This window comes from Mixophyes fleayi, chromosome 3 (genome assembly GCF_038048845.1).
Source record: "Mixophyes fleayi isolate aMixFle1 chromosome 3, aMixFle1.hap1, whole genome shotgun sequence".
Taxonomy (NCBI): Eukaryota; Metazoa; Chordata; class Amphibia; order Anura; family Limnodynastidae; genus Mixophyes; species Mixophyes fleayi.
In genome coordinates, this window is record NC_134404.1 from 259,460,855 (window position 1) to 259,478,905 (window position 18,051).

An 18,051-nucleotide genomic window follows, 5' to 3' on the forward strand; every position below is an offset into this window, starting at 1 on the left:
TTTTAAAACGAAGTTAATTTATGAGTCAGATTTATACAATACTGTCTCAGGTGCAAAAAAAAATGGAAAAAATGTTTTAGAACAGATATTTTGGTAAACACTAACATTTTACACAGAGCATATTATGAATTTAATATAAAGAACAAGCACATCCATAAAGAAAATAAATGCTCAAAAGTGTTACACCATCTGCCAAAATATTTCATATCCAAATTATTGGGATGAGATTATGGTTTTATTTGGTAAGATTATGAAGATCAATATTCAAAAAGCCTTGCATGTTTACATACTAGGTAATTTGATGACCAACAAGAGACTACAAATTTAAAGATTTGATTCAATATTTCTTGGCTGCATGTACCGGATGTATGTTATTTTATTTGTCTAGCAATTCCTCTCCCAGTTTGACAAAGACCTGGTATTATCTGTTTGCTGCTGATTTATTAAGATGTAAATATTTTGCCAACTTGAAGATCCTTTATCAGTCTGGAATCCCATGATCTTATTCAGGGCCTATTCACAAAGATGGATGGAACTGTGATTTAATAGTGTGTAAGGTTACTCAAAGGTCTACAAAGTGTAAAAGAAGTACTTTATATATTGTTGACAAGTTTTGCATTCAAAAGAAAGTTCATGTAGGCAGTTTTTCCTCTCTGATTCTTGCATGTTTTTCACTCTTTCACATTTCTTTTCCTATTTATAGTGTGTCACGAACACCCAGCCTGTCCCAGATGCAGCAATCTGCACATCTGGCTGTGACTGGCGTCACCTTGTCACTTAGCAATGAATACACCTTTTCTGCCACCACAAAGGATTTATTATGGTGTCCGTATGTTCACCGGAACCACTTATTAATGTTTCACACTTAAATTATATACATATCTAGCATGAGCCTCCCTGGGCTTCGTAAATTCACAAACAACCACTGAGAACACGCTAGATTACATTTATTTAATCTGAAAAAAGTTTCCAAGGCTTAATTACAAAAATTAACAAGACATACAATATATTGCACAAGAAAATAAAACAGGGAATAAAATTATTACTTACTAGTTAAGACAGTTTCTCTTGATTCTATAAAACTGTGAATACGGAATGTTAGTCTTCCATTTCTTAACGTGTGACCGCTGACTTTAATTCCTATAGACATATATTACTTATCCCCATCACAAGATGGCCGATTTTTATTTCTCATCTTAATCCTTTATTAAGATGGCCACCATCTCCTGTATCTCCTTTATAATGGAGGCTGATTCTTATGCCTGTACAAAGATGGCCGCCTTTATATTTGGTTTAATATCCTATTCCTATATGAAGATGTCTCCCAACTCTCTGCCCATTATATATCACTACTCAGTTGAGCTCTTCTTTAAACACACCCTAGCGATACTTACATAAAAATGTTGTACTACAGATCGCGGCAATGTCCGCGCCGCGCATGTGCAGTACATCCGTTGCAATGCGCACACGCAAAATGGCGGCTTGCATTACTATAAATGAAGCTAATAGTCAGGCTTCAATAACTCCTGAGGAAGTCCTTTTGAGGACAAAACGCTTTGAGAACACTGAGGCTACTTTATTTACTTATCCAACATATTGTAAGATATTTACAGCTTCTCCAGTTGAACCCCAGTGGTTACTTCTGTGTGGAGACCACTGGAAGCTACTGTATGGACTATCTAGAGACTGAACATTTCCTGCTGTATACCTAATATGTATGGATTCAAGATGAGTTTGTAATAACTCACACATTGTGAGTGTGCATTTTTTATGATATATTCTGAATAAATACTACACTATTTGTTTTTTTTATCCCTAATATATACCTGCTGAGTGGACTGTGTGACCCAACACCCTACTGGGAATGCTGTACACAACTTAGAAGTATTTGCAGACAAGCTGGTTCCACACCTACTATTGATATACCAAGATAAACTGAGGGGGTTTCCATACTACTGGGATACAGATAAGCCGTTTTATATTTCTTTTTGGTACGCCCCCCTCTGGTGTGTTATTTTGAACCTGTATTTTTGCATAGACTATACTACTCTATATTTACTTTCTTTTTTCTGGCTGTGTATTGACATATGATTGGAAGCAACTGAAGCTGTTTAACAGTTATCTATCCAGCTGTTGAGCATTTGCCTATAGGGAAGCGTTCCAGGTGTTGAAAGGATACCTTACAGATAAGCCCTACATTTCTATTTTCTGGTATGACTAATCTTGGGTGGCTGGGCTATAATAATTATACATACGTAACGGTATCACACTATCTGGGGGTTTTTCTCTCTCTTTATATGAGTTTGCAAGACCGCAGTGGACCCATCTGACCACGGTGAAACCATCACATTTCTACTATTGATGAGCTTGTTTCAAGTGAAGATCTGGTACGCATATGCACATACCTTGGGTTTCGATCACCCTCAATTTTACACCACAGGTGCCACATCCCCTCCTTACTGCGCACACACACATATATATATATATATAAAATTTATTATCACACACACACACACACACACACACATGGGTATCCCTAAACATTATAGAATACATTTAGCATTATGTTGTGGGTTCCACTAACTACATACAACCAAGAAGAAAATAAGTCACAGTGGCCAAGGATATTTTTCCCTAATTTTGCCTTTAAAATACACATTAAAAAATAAATAAATGGAAGATAGTTATTTCAATATGCCAACAAAAGAAAGTATAATTTGTCTAAAATTAACTTTGGTAGACTATAAAATAGAAAAGGTGTTCCAAGTGAAAATGTGTTTTACAGAAACTTGTCTCATAAGTGAAACACGCGATTCTAAATTTGTTAAAAGGGAATTCCATGCCCTCTCTGTGAAATTAGACTAGCCAGACAAGACTTGCTACCTTAACATTAGGAAGGGTGAAAACAGATTCCTTTTGAATGTGGTGGACTCAGCAAGAGTCTTTCAGACTCTGTTTACCATTACATACGGTGGCACTGTCCAGCAACCATCTATGGATTATTTATATAAAATTTAGTTTAACTGTGAAAAGCTGTATTTAAAATAAAGTGTTATTTTCTATACTTATTATAAGAGGAAAATTAAATTATACTTAAAGGTTCTATTTAAAGCTAAAAAACACAAGACAAACGAGTTTGGTTATTAAGGTTCCAACCACCTAGGATTTTCTGATTACATAATTTATAAAATTACAATGGAACAAAATAATATAATGAGTGTATACTGCCTGTCCACATAATGCCATTTGTCAAAGTCAAATCAATTTGTACACTGCAAAAAGCTATGTTATTTGTCCTGAAAGGGGTTTATGTGAATTATTTGGATCTTTTCAGTCAAAACCTAGGAAGATAAATGGAATTGTGACAGAACTACACTGAAGGGTCATCGTTGTAAAATATTTCTACTTTAGAGACAATAAATGTGTATGGTTTTTCGCGAATGAAGAAAAAAAAAATACAAGGGTAATCTGCAAGTACTGCTTTGGCCAAAGGTTCCAAATGTTCAATCAGTGATTCAACACTCACATGTCAAATTACTAGAGGGCTGGACACATCCCAGTCCTAAGGTTGTCATGATGACTAAGAAATGCATTCTGGCAACAGGAACAAAACCTCCCTCCAGACATCCAAACTCCTTGCACAAGGTGGTTCGATACAGCCTACTCTATAAGGAATCCGAACTGGTCCCTGGTGTTGATCTCCTCCACACAAAAAGTCACTTATACACCAAAAACTCTGTTATGGCATCACAAGGGATTTTTGGAGAATGTAATAGAGTGGCTCTTGCATTACATACTGCTATCCCTGGGTAATATGAATGCCAGGGACAATCTGTGAATTTGCCCTAAAATCACTGTTAAGGATGACATTCTAGGCTGTTATATCATGTGTGGGATATACAGTATATAGTTTGTGGGGCCACATAACCAGATCAACATGGTTTACATTTGCATAGTATCTCCACAAGCTATGTTTTTAACACCACACACATTTTTCTGTTACAAAATTGCTGGCCCATAATTTGAGAATAATTTCTTCAGGCTTGGGTTAGCATATAGAAAGCAAATCCATAGAAGACTCTTCCAAAAGCAAACGCCTATGTAAAAGTATGCAAGGAATCACCTACAAACATCAGTTAAATACAGCAGAACTGCTAGCTGGTCTTACTATGTAAATCAAAGCAGTATTTTAAAGACTTGGGGGTAAACGTATCAATCTGCGCGTTTCCAATAAGTTTGAAAAGTGGAGATGTTACTTATAGCAACCCATCAGATTCTAGAATGTACTAAATAAATGACAGCTAGAATCTGATAGACTCCTATAGGTAACATTTCCAATTTTCAAGCCCGCCAGAAACTCAAAGCTTGATACATTTAATCTTTGCTCTTTAAAGAGGGAACTGTAACGATAATTTAAGACCATTATAAAGTTACAATAGAAATCTTTTTTCTAATTAGATTTTTCCTTTTTAAAGTAGAATAATCTTCTTATACCTCTCCAACCACTCTGATTCAAAATTACCCTTACCTGAAAACCACCACCCCTTCATACATCTAAAATATAATCTCAAGACACATTCCATACAGCCTTTTTAGATCTACCTCTGACCTGCACCTCACCTTGTCTCTGGTAACCACCGCTCATTTATGCCTGCAAACTACTCCAGTGTGACTACACATTTATGGAATTCCCTGCCACGCTTGAGTACTCTCCAGCAGCATTTAAATCTTTAAACAGTCTCTAACACTCAGGAGTCCACAGACATAGATTCTATTTCCATTAGTTTCTCTGCAGCCAGATCATCCACCATTATTGCTCCTCACCCACTATACCCTTTCCCAACTTTTGAGGAGTACTTCACATACATTGTTTTCAGGAGTTTTGTTTCTTTCAGGTCATGCATATTTTTGGAACAACACTTAGCATTAATGTATCAAGGCTTTTAACATTTAAAAATAGTTTAAAACTACTTAATTCTACAGCATATATATTCCCAACCATGGCCTTATCTGGGTGGAGTTTGTATGCTATCCCAGTGTTTGCAGGGGGTTCCCCCAGGCCCTCCAGTTTCCTCCCACAATCCAAAAACATTCTAGTAGGTTAATTGGAGCTAAATAAATAAATGATGATTGCAGTGAGAATTGGGTCCAGAGAAATGATGCCTACAGGGACACATTACAAAAACTTGCAAATGGGCCTGGCTCTACTGGTGGAAAATGTCATACCTGGTAGCAAAAGTATTCAATTCTGACCATTGATAAGCCTGTCGTAATGTACAAAATGTGCTTGATTGATGTGACGGATCTGGTAATTTTGAGCTCACCATTATCTACATGAATATTGCAGGTGCGACAATGACATGAATGATTTCCTGCATGCTTCCTTTTTTTTTTTTTTTTTTTAGATGGGCTTCAATACACTTATTTAATTTCTTACCAGTTCTATAATAACGCCCAAATATTACATAGTGCTTTACATAGGATATTTAATCATTCACATCATCCCCTGCCCACAATCTATATTCCTTACCAGACACACGCACACTATGGTTAATTTTGTCAGAAGACAATTCACCTGTGTGTCTTCGGAGGGTGGGAGGAAACCAAAGTAAACATAGAAAGACGTTTGGATTATAGCTCTAAGAATTTACTCCACTACTGTATCAGTTTTTTGAAAATGCTTTCCTAGGGTTTAAGTGTTTTAGTTATTTAGTTTAAAGCTGCATTACCTCTTGGGGAATGAATGGCGCATTATAGCTCCATCACCTCCCTGGAGCCCAGGGAACTACTAGATGCTGAAAACTGGAGCTGTGAATGCTTAACAGCTGGACACACCCCTGTTATGCAGCCATTTTAAAGTGGTGAACAAAAATGTGCATCATTTAGGTGGTAGTGTGCATCTTTAGCCATTTACTCAAACTCTCTATTATCCAAAAGGTCTGAATGCAGATTTAAAAAGGAGTTCATTTGTATGATCTGAAATCAATGTTTTGTCCCATTCCCTTTAGGAAAACAAATAGAGAATGAGAAATTTGAGATGAGCAGACAGATACAACAAAACACATCCACAATATTTGATAGAATTATTGACGCTACCTGATGGTATCCCTGCTAGATATATGTGAAGTTTGCACTGGATAGGTTATTTTTCATTTTGTTACACTTACTACAAATGGTGCACAACTGTCTGATACAAAGTTTCACTACAACTATTGTCTTTAGCTGCATCAGATCACTTTCTTATTACTTTAATATTTCACTTAAATGCATGGAATTTTTACTAATTGTTTATATACTACTAAGAAAGCCTTTGGTTAAGATAGTAGATTTGGACTCACCAGAATCAACGATCAAGTATTTGTAACATATAACTCATATACATAAGAAAAGTGTTGTGAGCACTATACTCCTCTAAGTTAAATGTTAGTGCAATCAGTCCATTGGCAGCCTTCCCACTCTTTTCCCATTATACAGGCACTCTAGTGGAAGTATCAGTTATCAACTCTAGTAATTAAATTTCCCTAGCAATCACAAATGAAAATTTGGGTACACTACAGAAAATTACTGCAGATGTGTTTTCTGTAACGATCTTACCAACAATTGAAAGTCTCGATGAGCACGCAGATGTATACGTACACACCTACGCGATTTACCTTCAGATCTTCATCTGTCATAACCATCTGCTGAAAAGACTGTCACTCTGCACACTCTATGGAGACCTGCCTACACTGCTAGTTGTTACTACGTACACACTTACAACATCGTTCCATCGTTGATGGCGAATTTTAGTCCATTTATAAAATCAAACGATACAATGTATTTTGGTATATTAAAAACATGAGGAGCGTACACAATAATGCAATATTGGACCTAGCAGTCATTTATTGTGTGATTGCCACGATACTTGGATGAAAAGCCTGTACTATGTACTCAGCTTTATGTAGGAATACCTCTTGCACTCCACAACTGACTCATTGCTGGAGTCAGTTGTGCTAGTAGAGAGCACAATAATTTTTTTTTAATTGTATAAGATTTGTACAAAGTAAAAAGCGTTATAAATTACATTAGAGAATCACAAATTCAAGAATTCAAGTAGACAATCAAAAGTGTATACACACAATACACAACAGTTGTAAAGAGTATTAATGAATAATAAAGAATATAAGTTGCCAGAGACAACAGAAGAGTAATTCTTACTCATTTACAGGAGGAGACCAGGAGAGGTAAAATAATTAGTCTTCAAAAAAAGAATAGAGGGATCCTACAAAAACATTCTCGTCTTATACCAAATAGTCTGGTGGAAGCATTCCCAAAGTTGCTCCTCAGGGGAATAGACAAGGTGTTTAAAACTTTCCCATGTTTCAAAGAATTCACGGATGAAAATTTCTTTTTGAAGGGAAGCCCCCAGCCAGTCCATTCATAGGGTAAAAAAAAAGCTTCTCTTTAACGAGATCAAGCGTGAGCGAGGAGCCCTGGACCAACGTGTCGAGAACGCACTTTCAAGCCTCAGCCGAAATGGCCAATAGGAGTTTGTTTATTTTTTGCTTCCTTTAGAAGTTCTAGTATTGTGTGGCAAGATATCCAATCATGCCCATTTCTGGTGTAAACAGTAGAGTTTACCAAATCCACCATGGCGAATCGCCACATGCGGATCCAGAAACTCTTAACGACAAGACATCCCCAGAAACAATGAAACAGGTCAGCCCCAGATTCTTCACACTTAGTCCCCAGACAGGCCCATAACAAATCTGTGAAAGGAGGGAAGTTAGCCTCTTTGAAAAATGTTAAGGGACATTATCACATATGTGGAGGCGGGGAGGAGTTTAATAGAGGTATTGAGATTTGTAAGGAGAACGTCATTGTTTAATAGAGAAATGTTTTAACCAATGAGTAAGGCCAAATTGATTAGTGGAATAATTTATATTGTTCCTTAAAAGTTATAGTGGGAAGAAATTGCCTTCTTTGAAGTGAATGCAGAATTTAAAAGGGTGTCAAGGAGATTGTCCCAACCAACATCAGAAAAAATTAAATAAGACTTTTGGATGAAAGCCAGACCACAGGGACCTAAAAGTGGAAACTGCTCAATGGCCTTGGCAAATCGAAGTGGTGTTTTAGAGGATTTGTCCAATAGATGGCCCACTGAGTGCAAGCCCCTCATTTCCCATAATGTGAAAGGACGAGTGCCGTACCACTTTGAAAATTAGAATCAAAGATTGGGGCGTGAGATGGAATTTAAGTCGTAGGATATGCCAAATATTCCTTACCAATGTTAAAAGTGAGTTATCCATTATAAGGGCTGGGAGTTTCTGATTGTGGAGGTGAAGATAAGGCAAGATAAGATAAGCAAGGTTGGGAGAAATTGCCGTTCTATTGCCAAGTTAATATATGTGCTTTGATGTTAGAGTCACTCCCTCTGGTAACGCAATTGGGTCGCGTAACATCAGTGGACAACATTCAGGAATTTAACACCCCCATTAGCCAGAGATTGTTGAAGTTTAAGTTAATATGGGGGTGATTCTTTCTCCATATAAAAGTGAGGAAGAGATAATTGACAAAATGTTCATCTTGTTTGTGAGAAGTAAGGGTAGTATCTGCAAAAGATATAGCAATTTTGTATCTGTTGCCCATTTGTTAATCCTTACACTGTCTTCTTAGAACTTGCAGAATAAAATTAATAGTGCCAAATTTAGCCTAACTGCTGGAACACCTTCTTGTGCAATACACATTTTCCTGGGTTGATCTGAAAAAATCTGCCACATTGTAATCCTTGTCTGCTATGAGAAGAGCTTAAAGGGATTCCAGATTTCTGATAACCCGGTCATTATGGTTTTGCTCTTGGTGCCTTCTTGTTGGTTTATGGAAGCCACTACCGGTAAGTTGTTTGAAAAGATCTTGAGGTGTCTGTTGCAACTGAAGGTAAAGCATGTTGTATTGCACACCACATTGCCCTTTCTTCTTGTTTTGCATCCATGCAACCTGTACTACTGCTGTATGCAGATGAGCACCCCAGTCTTTGGAACTTGAATCCATGTTGGCAGCATTCTGGTTCCAAGAGGGGTACTCTCTTTTCCTTGAATGCAACCAGTCGAGAGATTCCCTGGTGCTCACTGTTAGTCTTATAGGCCCACCCAATTAAAATAGACTGCAATCTGAAAGACTACTAAGAGGAAGAGCTGAAATAATCAACTAATTTATCTATTGAAGAAGACAACCCTGGGTATTTTCTGTGTTTTTGGGCAAAGGTTCCAGCTCCATGCTGCAGTCTGTGTGCATAACTCAGCGAGGCAAGCTTGCAGTGTCTAATGCAGGGGTAGGCAACCTGTGGCTCTCCAGGTGTTGTGAAACTACAAATCCCAGCATGCCTTGCCACCTATCTGCAGTTTATCTACTGGCAAAGCATGCTGGGACTTGTAGTTTTACAACACCTGGAGAGCCGCAGGTTCCCTACCGCTGGTCTAATGGAATCCAGCTCCTGTTGCCTATGCGGGTGTTGACCAGGAAATGACATCAGCTGCTAGTCATACCAGTAGCAGTGCAGAAGTATGCAATTTTTTAAAATTTCTCTGGTCTTTAGACAGATAATCCATTTTGCATGCATTTACTACTAAAGTGCAGGAAAGCACAGGCCAGAAAGTCACCCCTGTCCCAATGGGCATCCCCAAAGCAGTGACACTGGGACCCTCCGGATTACATAAGGAAACTAGGTAAACCCATTAAATAAAAATAACTCCCTACTCTCAGCACTGCCTTATGCAGTTTGAAGAGACAGGAAAGAAGCAGTGAAGGAAGCAGGAGGATTCACACTAAATATCTTTTAGGCATGTCATTTTTTTCCTGTCTCTACTCAGCTGTCAAAGGGCTAAACCATTTGTGAGGGCTGCCATGCAGTCTGAAGAGGAATAATGTGATACACCACTCTGCCTTAAAAAACACACTAGTGAAATCATGTTGCATGACCTGCATTATGTCATCTACATAGTCATCCTTTAATTGTCACAAACTAATATGTTCAGATGACATACAGATTAAGGCGTTCAAACTTGTACATTATAATTCTAGTTTCTAGATTTTTCATGCAGAGGGTTGACAGATTTTTAGCTATGTTATAAGCACGGTATAGCACAAAACTGAAATATGGGGAAACATTACACATATGTATTGATCAGAAAATCCGTACCTTTAACATCTGTCAACTTAATGGGCTGAACTTCAGAAGAAGAATCGTTCTTTTTTTTGCCTTTGCGAGAAGTGTTTTCTGGCTCTTTGACTTTGATGTATGTGCCTCCACAAGTTCTTTGATGATCAGCCCACCACGGGTCAAGTGATGATGGTGCTCGGTTCATTGCACGTTTTACATATCCAAAATATGGTTTTCTTTTCTGACAGGGCCCATTACACAGCCACCAGTGTTTCCTGTACTCATCTACTTCATCATGGAAACTGTGATAAACCTAATCAAAAACAAAAAGAGAATTCCTGTCTAGCTGTAACAATATATTTATCTCCTAATAATTTGCAACCCATCTGAGAACACATATCTTGTGATGGGGTCCACACAAATGATATATGGTGGAAAATGTACTCAAAACTGCTATCCAAATAGTACACAGATATCATATGGCTGCACCCTAGAAGAACACTTACAAGGTTAAACATAATATTGCCCAAAGGTCATTCCACATCAGATCAACACAGGGTTTCAAACTGACCGTTTCAGATTGTAATGAAATTTGGTATAATAAATGCTGTCATGGGTGTAAAGAAAACCCTCAAATCTTAGGCCGATATGTGCATTTTGTGTTGTACGCCTTTAAAGCTGCACTTTTTTAACAAAAAACTTGCTTTTAACGTTATTTGTTTGCATTCGTAGCTCACCTGATTGAGCTAGAGAGTTGGACAAGGTCTCATTATAACCCCTCTTTTTATGGGCTTTCATATGAAACGTAACAAAACATCATGTTTCAATACAAAGAAAATTTTGATTTTCTCAAAAAGCCATATCTTTAAATATTGGAAAACATATCTCAAAAATTGTTCACACTGTTAATAAATCCCCAAAGTTTTATTTTGGGATCATCTCCTGCAAGAGCTTTCATTTTGGACTGTCTGTTATAATAATGAAAATGAGAACTATCTAGGCTTGTTCATTACTTTTAATTTATCTCCTTAAACAATCCCTTTGATCTATATTATGTACAATGACACATTATGGTTTGTTTGTTTTTTTATCTCTTTTATTTGTTTTTCTCAGAATTTTCAAGATTTTCAAAGCGTTTTTTTTTTTTTTTTTTTTTGGATCTAGGTCCAGTGTCTAAATTTGTTTAAATTAGATATCAACATTGTGTATATCTTTATTTTCATACATCTATGAATGTGACTTATTGGTAATGATTCTTGTCAACTTTAAAGCTAGACTGAAAAGAAAAAGAACACATTTTTTTAAGGAAACCTGGAATCAGGGGAAGGATTGAAAGGGGGAGGGGGGGGGGGGGATGTAGTTGCCTTTTTAACTAGCAAAGGTCAGACAATCAATACAGATCAATCCTTTTCCAATCTAATAGTTGCCTGTGTCTTTAAGGGGTTATAGAAGGGTTGAAAGAGTCTGGAGGTTATTCTCGTATTTTCTCTACAGTCAGAGTAAGTTCAAGTCCTTAGAATCCAAGAGAACAAAGCATTGCCCTTCGACCAAGTTAGACTTATCTCTATGATCAGGCCAAAATTAACTTAATTGTCTAGGATAATACCTAGTATATTCAAATAATTTATAAATGTTTTGTTGGACCGAATGTTCCAGCGATTCAATATAGATGCCCCATCTCTTCTGAAACCTCACCCCACCTTTTTCTATGTCCGGGAGAGTGGCTCTTCTGTCCAAAACAAATAACATCCAAAATTTCAATTTTGAGTATCCCTAGGTTCGGGGACACTTGTGATGCCCCATACCGCAGAATCAATTTCTTAGCTACCATAACTATTACCGTCAGAGCAGCTAATACCTCAGAGGAGGGTAGGAAGTCTTTACAACTACTGAAATCAGCCAACAGAAGAGGTTCTGCGGCCAATGCAACCTCTATCTTGAATGCGTAGTTAATGAGGTTAACAACCTTATACCAAAATTTCCTAACCTTCCTGCAGCCCCAGAAATTATGTAACCAGTCCGCTCTTTGAGATTTGCATTTTGGGCAAAGACCCGTCTCTCCTTCAACCATAAAACAACGTCTTGACTGTGGTATATATGCTCTATGAACCACCTTTAAGTGTACTTCCTGAAGATGAGCAGTAGGTAGTGATTTCCAAATAGATTCAAAGTGGCGAGTTAAAGTGATTGGCTCACTTATGCTGGTGATGTCTTTTTGCCACGCCTTCACTGTTCGATTCCAGGGGGTTATATTTTGTGTAGATAATAAATCTGCATATATATCTAACTTTAAACTTAACATTCTTCAGAAAGGAGAGCAGGCTTTCCAAACTATCTGGGTTCTCTATAGATTTTCTCGGGTCCAAGTTTGAGTTTGCATAATGCCTAAGCTGGAGATACATAAAAAACTGAGAGTTTGGTATCCCTAGTTTTTCCCTTAATTGCTCAAAAGAATAGATCCTGCCACTCGGATCAAATATGTTCCTTATTGTCATTATCCCTCTGTCGCGCCATGCGAGAAAATTGCCATTTTCTAAACTAGGTTGAAATGCAGGTTTACCCCAGATCGGAAGAAAACTGGTAGCTTTGAAGTCTCTACTATACTTCTTGTTAATATGAATCCATGCTTTATGTGTATCCGTAAAAAAGATATTCTTATTAAATTGTGGCGGTACCAAGGATTTAGGCAGATGTAAAAGTGCTGCCGGGGAGTATAGGTGAAATAGAGCATTTTCCAACTTTTTTTCAGTATAGCAGTTACGTTGAAAAAGGCAGTCAGTGATATATCTAAATAGAGCTGCACGCGTGAATGAATTTATATCTGTAAGCCAATTCCTCCTTGTGTTTTTCCAAGAATCAATTTGCTTCTTGCTATGCGGGTTTTTTAGAATGCCAGATAAATTTGGAAAATAACTTTGTGCAAACATGTGTGTCTAGTTTGTTTAATCCTATAGGAAGCATTTGAATTGGATAAGACAGCTTTGGAAAAATGACACTTTTTATGACCGCATTACGCCCTAGGAGGGAGAGTGGGATATCGTGCCATTTGGTTAAGAGTGTTGAAATTTGTTTGCTAACAGCTGGATAATTGGCTCCGTATAGATTTTGGAGCTTAGCTGGAATCTGAATTCCTAAACATTTTAATATGGCTCAACGTAAAGTGAGATGTGAGGAACGAGTTATTATTCATAATAGCCTGAGCGCCTGCCAGTGGGAGCATTTCTGATTTATCAAAGTTTATTTTCTATCCCGCAAAGGAACTAAATTCCTGAATTATGCTCAGAATAGCAGGGATTGATTTCCCTGGATTAGACACCATCAGAAGCATGTCATCTGCGAAAAGAGCTAACTTAGATTCTTGGTTCCATACTTTTTGTCACAAATCAATGTAGGAATACAGCCAAGGAGCCATGGATAAGGTAAAAAAACATACAATGTTTATTGCTGGAAAGTATGAACAGATGATGAAATAATGAGCTTGCAGAAATTACCAGATATACAGCAGTTGCAGGTAAATGGGAGATGAGGAAAGATTCCAGGCAGCAAGTACAGGGAAATGCACAGGTAAGTCCCAGGTTCACAGATGAAACAGGTCAGCAGAATGTATGTTGAGATAGATCTCAAGCAGCATAAATCCAGGAGCACAACAGGAGGAAGTGACCACAGAGTATAACATCAATAACCAGCCATGTGTGCTGGGAGTGACAGGTGTATATATAAGGGAAATGAGAACACACCCAGGTGCATGGGATAAGTGAAGAACGGGTTAACCCCTAATGCAACATGAAAGGCACGATAGCAGCACCTCTGGTGGTCAGAGGTACTGCTGCAAATACACACTAATAAAGTCTAATAGTCCAGGAGGCAGGAGCTGCCAGGCAATGCAGTATGCACTGCAAAGGCTTGCAGGCAGATCCTGACACTTTTATGCCAGTGTAATCTGTATTTTTTCTTAGTGCCACTGCAGGAGGCTCTAGCGCCAGCGCAAATAATAATGGGCACCCCTGCCTGGTACCTCTTTCCACTGTGAATGGAGCTGATAAATAGCCATTGGACAGGATTTGCGTATTAGGGGAATGATATAGAGTTTTTAGGGTGTTGATATATAGGGCAGGGAATCCGAACTTGCAAAGGGTTGTGAATAAATGCTCCCATATTACCAGGTCAAATGCCTTTTCGGCATCTACGGAAAGTAGTAAGGCCGGGTCTTCTTTCCCCGAACCCTCCAAGGCCTGGAGGACCGTCAAGATCTTTCTAACATTGGTTACTGAATGTCGCCCCTATATAAAGCATGTTTGGTCATTGTAGATAAGAGTTGGTAACAGGATTTTGAGGAGTTCTGCCATTATTTTCGTGAATAATTTGTAATCGACATCAAGTAATGATATGGGTCTATAAGATCCTGGTAACCCATGGTCCCATCCTGGTTTAGGAAGTACCTTGACAATGGCACTGTTAAAATAAATTGGAATTTTGTTTTAAAAGAATATCAAGTTGAAGAGATCTGTCAGCAAAACTACCACTCTGTCTTGTAGGATATTGTAAAATTCCCCACTAAACCCGTCCGGGCCTGGGGATTTAAAAGTTTTCAGTTGCTTAATCGCTTGCAATACCTCCTCTGAAGAGATGGGCTGAATTAGGTGTCTGCTTGCAACTTTGTCAATTGAGGTAAAGAATTTTTTCCCCAAAGAGGGTATAAAGATTAGAGTAGAATGATCTTAAGATCTCTATAATGTCTGTCCCTCTATGTTTAACAGATCCGTCATGCGATTGTAGTGATGAGATATTACTATTTAGTCTGGTACCATTTAATAAATTCGAGAGAATTCTACTGGATTTATTGCCAAATTTATAAAAATTGAATTTACTTGCCATTTCCTGATGTGTACATTGCTGCTGTACTACCTGATCAAAGTGTATTTGTTTTTGTTTATATTTGTTCTTATTCTCTGCGGTGGGCTGACCTTTATATAACTCAAAGGACTTTGTCAGTTTTCGCTGAGCCTCTAGATATGTCTTCTGCTGATCTTTATTATATTTTGTCATATACAAAATGATCTCCCCCCTCAGGACTGCTTTGGCGGTCTGCCAGAACAACATAGGATCTTCGGCATGTTGTTGATTATTATGTACATATTCATCCCATGCTAGTTTTAACATATCCTCCATTGCTTGTGTTTGCCCAATGGGGTCTGTCTTTCTATTTTAATCCAAATCATGGCATGGTCAGAGAGTCCTATTGGTTTGATACCAGCTGAGTTTTATTGCCTAAAGTGTGTGAGATCAGAAAATAGTCTATACGAGAGAGTGTGTTGTGAGCTGCTGATAAACATGTGAACTCTGAATCGACTGCATGTCTAGCTCTCCACACATCAAACAACCCCAGCTGTTTTACTATATACTTTATGTCAACTTGGTCGCCAATTCTTTTCTGTCTTAAGGGAGCTGATCTATCTAGATGCCTAGAGGCCACCATATTAAAGTCTCCACCAACTATGAGGGGTGAATCCGAGTATGTATAAAGTTTGTTGATCAGTTGTAGAAAGAATGCTTTAGACTGTGTAATAGGGGTGTAGACGTTGCAAATTACATATTTGGAGCCCTCGAAAGTAGCCTCTATTATGACAAATCTCCCTTCTTTATCAATTATCTTGTGGTGAATATCCACCTGAAGGTTCTTCCTAAATAGGATTGTCACTCCTCTTAATTTCTTATTATATGAAGCGTATACCAAAATTTTATGTCCCAGCATAGAGAGTTTATCATGCTCTGCATCAGTTAAATGGGTCTCTTGGAGTAAGGTTATATCTGCTTTAGACTTATTCAAATATGTCAGACGTTTTTTCCGTTTAATAGGCAAATTGATGCCTCCAACGTTCCATGAGCAAATTTTTTATGCAGAAATCTGGCTTTCACATTTATATACTCACAAATAATATCAATAACCTTTAGATGGTAAGTATTAAAAAAGGGATACCTCTGACCTAACCTCAGACATATTACAATGCATCTTGTATGCTGTTCTCTCTTCCCCCAAACTCTAACTTGAGGTTTGATCTCGTAGTCTCCTATTTTTATTTTTTTATTATTTTTTTTTTTGTTTTATCTGAACCTTGAAGAAGAACTACCACCACTAAGGTAAGGTAAGGGTGGGGACACAAACATTGGGTGCGAATAAAGTAGGTGTCACAGTATAACCACTGTGATCTCCAAGTATTTTAGTGTGCAAGAAGTCAGCACACCATCTTGACATACTGATTGTAAATTGAATGAAAAATACTATCCCAAACATAGTATTGGGGTAGCGAGTTTAAAATGGAAGGGAGGAGAGGGAGCCCACTCATTTAGCGGCAAAAATGTATTACAGTACAATGGGGTTAAATCTATATTAAAGCTTACATATATGTTATATCTAGAGATGGTAGCTAGGGTATAAGCTTAGAAACATCAGATCAAAATATAGTTTAGATGAGCGATAATATAACACTAAACATAACAGTAAATATCACTGTGGCATAATTGAGCAGGATACATACTTGTAAGGTTTCAAACAATTGTACCCTTATAACCTCAAGCCTATTTAGTGTTGAGTCTATTTAAGTAAACCAGATTATGCTCACAAAGCTTCCTGCCACATAGAATTTACATAACGAACACTAAAAGTTTAGATACAATTAAACAGAATAAGAACAGAAAGGTATATTTACGCGACTATGGAAATGAAACCATTTATCGCGGTAACTCAAATATGATGACAAGCTGGGACGTGATGATGGTAAATCCAGAGCTTAATCAGTCTCTTTGACTTGCTGACACAGCATCCACTTCCAGTTCCTGTAGATAAGCTTGTGCATCGCCGCAGTCATAAAGTCCTTATAGTCTTGGCCTTCAAAGATCCTCAGGTGTCCTGGATACAAAAGAGCAAACTTTTTCCCTTTGTTTACCAAAGCGGAACAAACTGTGGAGAATTCTTTCCGTGCCCTAGTAACTTCTGCCGAGTAATCCTGGAAGAGCAGCAAGCGGTTACCTTCCCATTTTATTGGGCCCGATGATTTTGAGGCCAACCAGAGAGCATTTTTGTGCGTGTAGTTCAGGCACTTGAAAATGACTGTACGAGGCCGTTCCTTCATATTTTCTCTTGGCAGCCCCAGTGTATGCGCACGTTCAATCTCCATACTGGCAAAATCTTCACTTATCCCTAGAAGCCTTGGTAACTCTTTAGATATGAATGCTAGAAGGGTTGGGCCTTTAACCGTTTCCGGTAGACCTACCAGCCGTAAGTTACTTCTTCTGGATCTATTCTCCAAGTCATCCAGCTTGTTTAGCATTTGTTTTTGAGTTTTAAGTAGTGAAGCCGTGAGAGTTTTCTGGTTCCCAGTATCACGCATATTTTCTCCAATGCGTAACTCGTTTACCTGGACTTGTTTAGTAATCTGAGAGACCTGGTCCTTAAGCTCTTGCATCGCAGCTGTAAGAGTGCTCATCTGCTGTTGCATTAATGGCTCCATAGTCTCCTTGATGGCCCTAACTACTGATTCATAAGAGAGCTGGCGCGTCCGACGCCGTGTGACTGGCACGAGGTGGAGATGGTGGATTAGTATTTGAGTTGTCACCTGCATCTTTATCACTCATTTTGTTGGCTTGACCAACATTCCTCGCACCTCTTTTACGTTCAGATTCAGTGCGCTGTGGCTTACCACTCGTGAGTGGATTAACAAATTTATCCATTACAGAAGATAGAGATCAAAGGACAGTTCTCCAGATAGACGGCTTTAACTTAGTCCCATTCAATTGTAGGCAGAGTGGGCAACACTCCCTCCCAGTTACATTTGAATAATACATCTCAGGGTATTCACGAATATAGATGAGATACTCTCCTAATTGCTTTACAGGAAAGAAAATATTTCAGAGCC

At 38.1% G+C, this 18,051-nt stretch overlaps 1 protein-coding gene across 1 annotated transcript in view; it reads right to left on the bottom strand.

Annotated features, from left to right (window-relative positions):
* The window catches only part of LOC142144522 (DNA-dependent metalloprotease SPRTN-like), a 31,483-nt gene that overhangs the window by 1,490 nt on the left and 11,942 nt on the right, over nt 1–18,051 (bottom strand). Inside the window, exon 4 of the mRNA XM_075203502.1 lies at nt 10,178–10,451. Coding sequence (XP_075059603.1) covers nt 10,178–10,451 — 274 coding nt within the window. The remainder of the gene's footprint in view (nt 1–10,177; nt 10,452–18,051) is intronic.